At 41.9% G+C, this 2,637-nt stretch overlaps 1 protein-coding gene across 1 annotated transcript; it reads left to right on the forward strand.

Moving 5' to 3' along the window:
* Positions 1-1,677: 1,677 nt before the first annotated feature.
* Positions 1,678-2,637, forward strand: LOC123251126 (olfactory receptor 8K1-like). Its single transcript, XM_044680306.1, has one exon. The coding sequence runs from the start codon at positions 1,678-1,680 to the stop codon at positions 2,635-2,637; it is 960 nt and encodes a 319-aa protein (XP_044536241.1).

Here is a 2,637-nt window from a genome sequence, read left to right on the forward strand (position 1 = left end):
GTCCAATTTAAGAATACATAGATATGAGACTGTGACAAAGACAACAATAACAGAAACATATAGCTTTATAACAAGCATGGTTTAAAAGGAGCTGTTCATGAGGCTGACTGTGTTTCTTAAGGAAAGAACTTTGAACTTTTAAATCCCCTCCTATTCAGATGTTAAATCTGCAGCCAAGTCTGGGAGGTTTGTTTAAAATCCTCTCCCTATTCAAATGTTAAGTTTGTCTCCCAAGCCAGAGGAGCTGTGACTCACCCTGACCCTAGGTAAGGATGGAAAAAACACTAAAGAAACAGATGCAGACAATACACACTAAAAGACAAACTAAGGAAGGTTTAGACTTGACATATTCTTGACTGGGAGCCACTCTTCCAAAGAGACCCAGTCTCTGTGCGCATAACCCTGGCAGATTCCTGACTGGGAGTCACTCTTCTAAAGAGATCCAGTCCCAGTTGGCAGCAAGTCCGCTGCCCACAGGAGCCTCTAACCCCTTTTTCCTGGAAGCCTCCAGCCTCCTTCTCAAACTTTCAGGGGCCCTTTTAATCTCTTTTTCCTATTACCATAGACCTCTAACCTTTCCTAACTTTCACTCAGTTTTAACCAAAGTTTCTGACTTTTCCCGGGGAGAGTGTCAGGGAGTCAGGAGAAATCACAAGTGATTCCCAATCTTTCTGGCCTAGTCTCTCATGAGATCTAGGAACCGCGTACTCAATTGGTCCAGACTCAGAAACAGGCAGAACTGAACCACTTTTTGGGACAGTCTTGGCTTAGGCTCCCTTTGTACAAATCCCAAAGTCAGCGGGGTTAACCTAGCCACTTAGTCTTATGCCCTGTCCTGTGATTGGTTCCCCATAAAGGTGCAAACACACACCACATTCACACTCTCACACACTCACCCTGATCATAACTCACCTGAAAAAGAGTGAATCTGTCTCTTGATTGTCCACTCAAAGGGGAACAATCCCAGATGAGCCCCCAAATGTTAGGGTTTGGAATTGTGACCCAAGAATGGAGATCTAAGAGACAATGCAAGTTACAGAAGACACTTTATTACTAGCCTGTACACTAGGACAGCTCCCAAATAGAGCTGTGCTTGGGGGGAGGATTATAGGGCTTATATAGACTCTAGGAAATGTTTGCATAGATAACAGGGTATCTCTAGTTCTGGTGGGGGCTGCAGCTTCTTTCAGGCAGGGCCCAGTGGGGGTCTTGGTTCTCTGACTGCCATAAATCTGTATATTGCATTTGCTATCCAAATTCCTACCTTACCTGCTATAAGTGTCATTGATTTGCTATCCATCAATGTCACTGACTTGCTATAATCTTCAAATTCCAACCTAATATTACTTGTCATTCCATGGAATACAGAGGTAAATGTTCTAGAATCCTAATTTCCCTTCATAACCTACAATGGACCTGCCATTAATACAATTGTCAAAACTGGTCCTTACTCTGTTTTTTTTTTTTTAAACCTATTCCACCTCTTGGTTAAAGGTGTCCAAATACTTAGCCATTTCCATGGAGGGAGGGGAACCTGCATTTCAGTAGCCTGAGATGAGGAGAGTCCATTTCTTCTCATCCACTGAATCATATAGATCCACAACTAAAGTTTTGATGAGTGATGCTATCTCTAAATTCTTAGGCTTCTTCATTTTCTTTCCAGATTAGGTTGCCTCAATGAAATACATGGACAACCAGAATGAAACTTTAGTCACCTCAGTGACTGAATTCATTCTCATAGGAGTCACAGACCGGCCAGAGCTCCAGGCCCCACTCTTTGGTGTGTTCCTCCTCATCTACATGATCACAGTGGTGGGGAATTTGGGTATGATCATTCTAACAAAAATTGATTTTCATCTACAAACCCCTATGTACTTTTTCCTCAGGCACCTGGCATTTACTGATCTTGGTTATTCCACAGTCATTGGTCCCAAAATGCTTGTCAACTTTGTAGTAGAAAAAAATACAATTTCCTTTAACTGGTGTGCAATACAGCTAGCTTCCTTTGAGATATTCATTATCAGTGAGCTTTTCATCTTATCAGCCATGGCCTATGATCGTTATGTGGCTATCTGTAAGCCCCTTCTTTACACAGTCATCATGTCAGACAGAGTATGTTTAGTGCTGGTGGCCATCCCCTACTTGTATAGCATTTTTGTGGCATTACTGGTCACAGTTGAGATTTTTATTTTGTCCTTTTGTAGATCCAATATAATTAGGCATTTTTATTGTGATAGTCTTCCCTTATTGTCCATTCTATGTTCTGACACGCATGAACTAGAACTAATCATTCTGATCTTTTCTGCTTTAAATTTGCTTTCCTCTCTCCTCATTGTCCTGGTTTCCTATGTGCTTATTCTTGTGGCCATCCTCAGGATGAACTCTGCTGAGGGCAGGCGCAAAGCCTTCTCCACCTGTGGCTCTCATCTCACTGTAGTTATTGTGTTCTATGGGACTCTTCTCTTCATGTACTTGCAGCCCAAGTCCAGCCACTCTTTTGAAACAGATAAGATGGCCTCTGTGTTTTATACACTGGTCATCCCCATGCTTAATCCACTGATTTATAGCTTGAGGAATAAGGAGGTAAAAGCTGCCTTGAAAAGAGTCCTAGAAAATCAATGCAAACTTCATATTTAA

This window comes from Gracilinanus agilis, chromosome 6, assembly GCF_016433145.1.
Source record: "Gracilinanus agilis isolate LMUSP501 chromosome 6, AgileGrace, whole genome shotgun sequence".
NCBI classification, from domain to species: domain Eukaryota; kingdom Metazoa; phylum Chordata; class Mammalia; order Didelphimorphia; family Didelphidae; genus Gracilinanus; species Gracilinanus agilis.

Excerpts from the sequence above, each read along its gene's own strand:
- LOC123251126 (XM_044680306.1), top strand. The coding sequence starts at position 1,678 with ATGAAATACATGGACAACCAGAATGAAACTTTAGTCACCTCAGTGACT.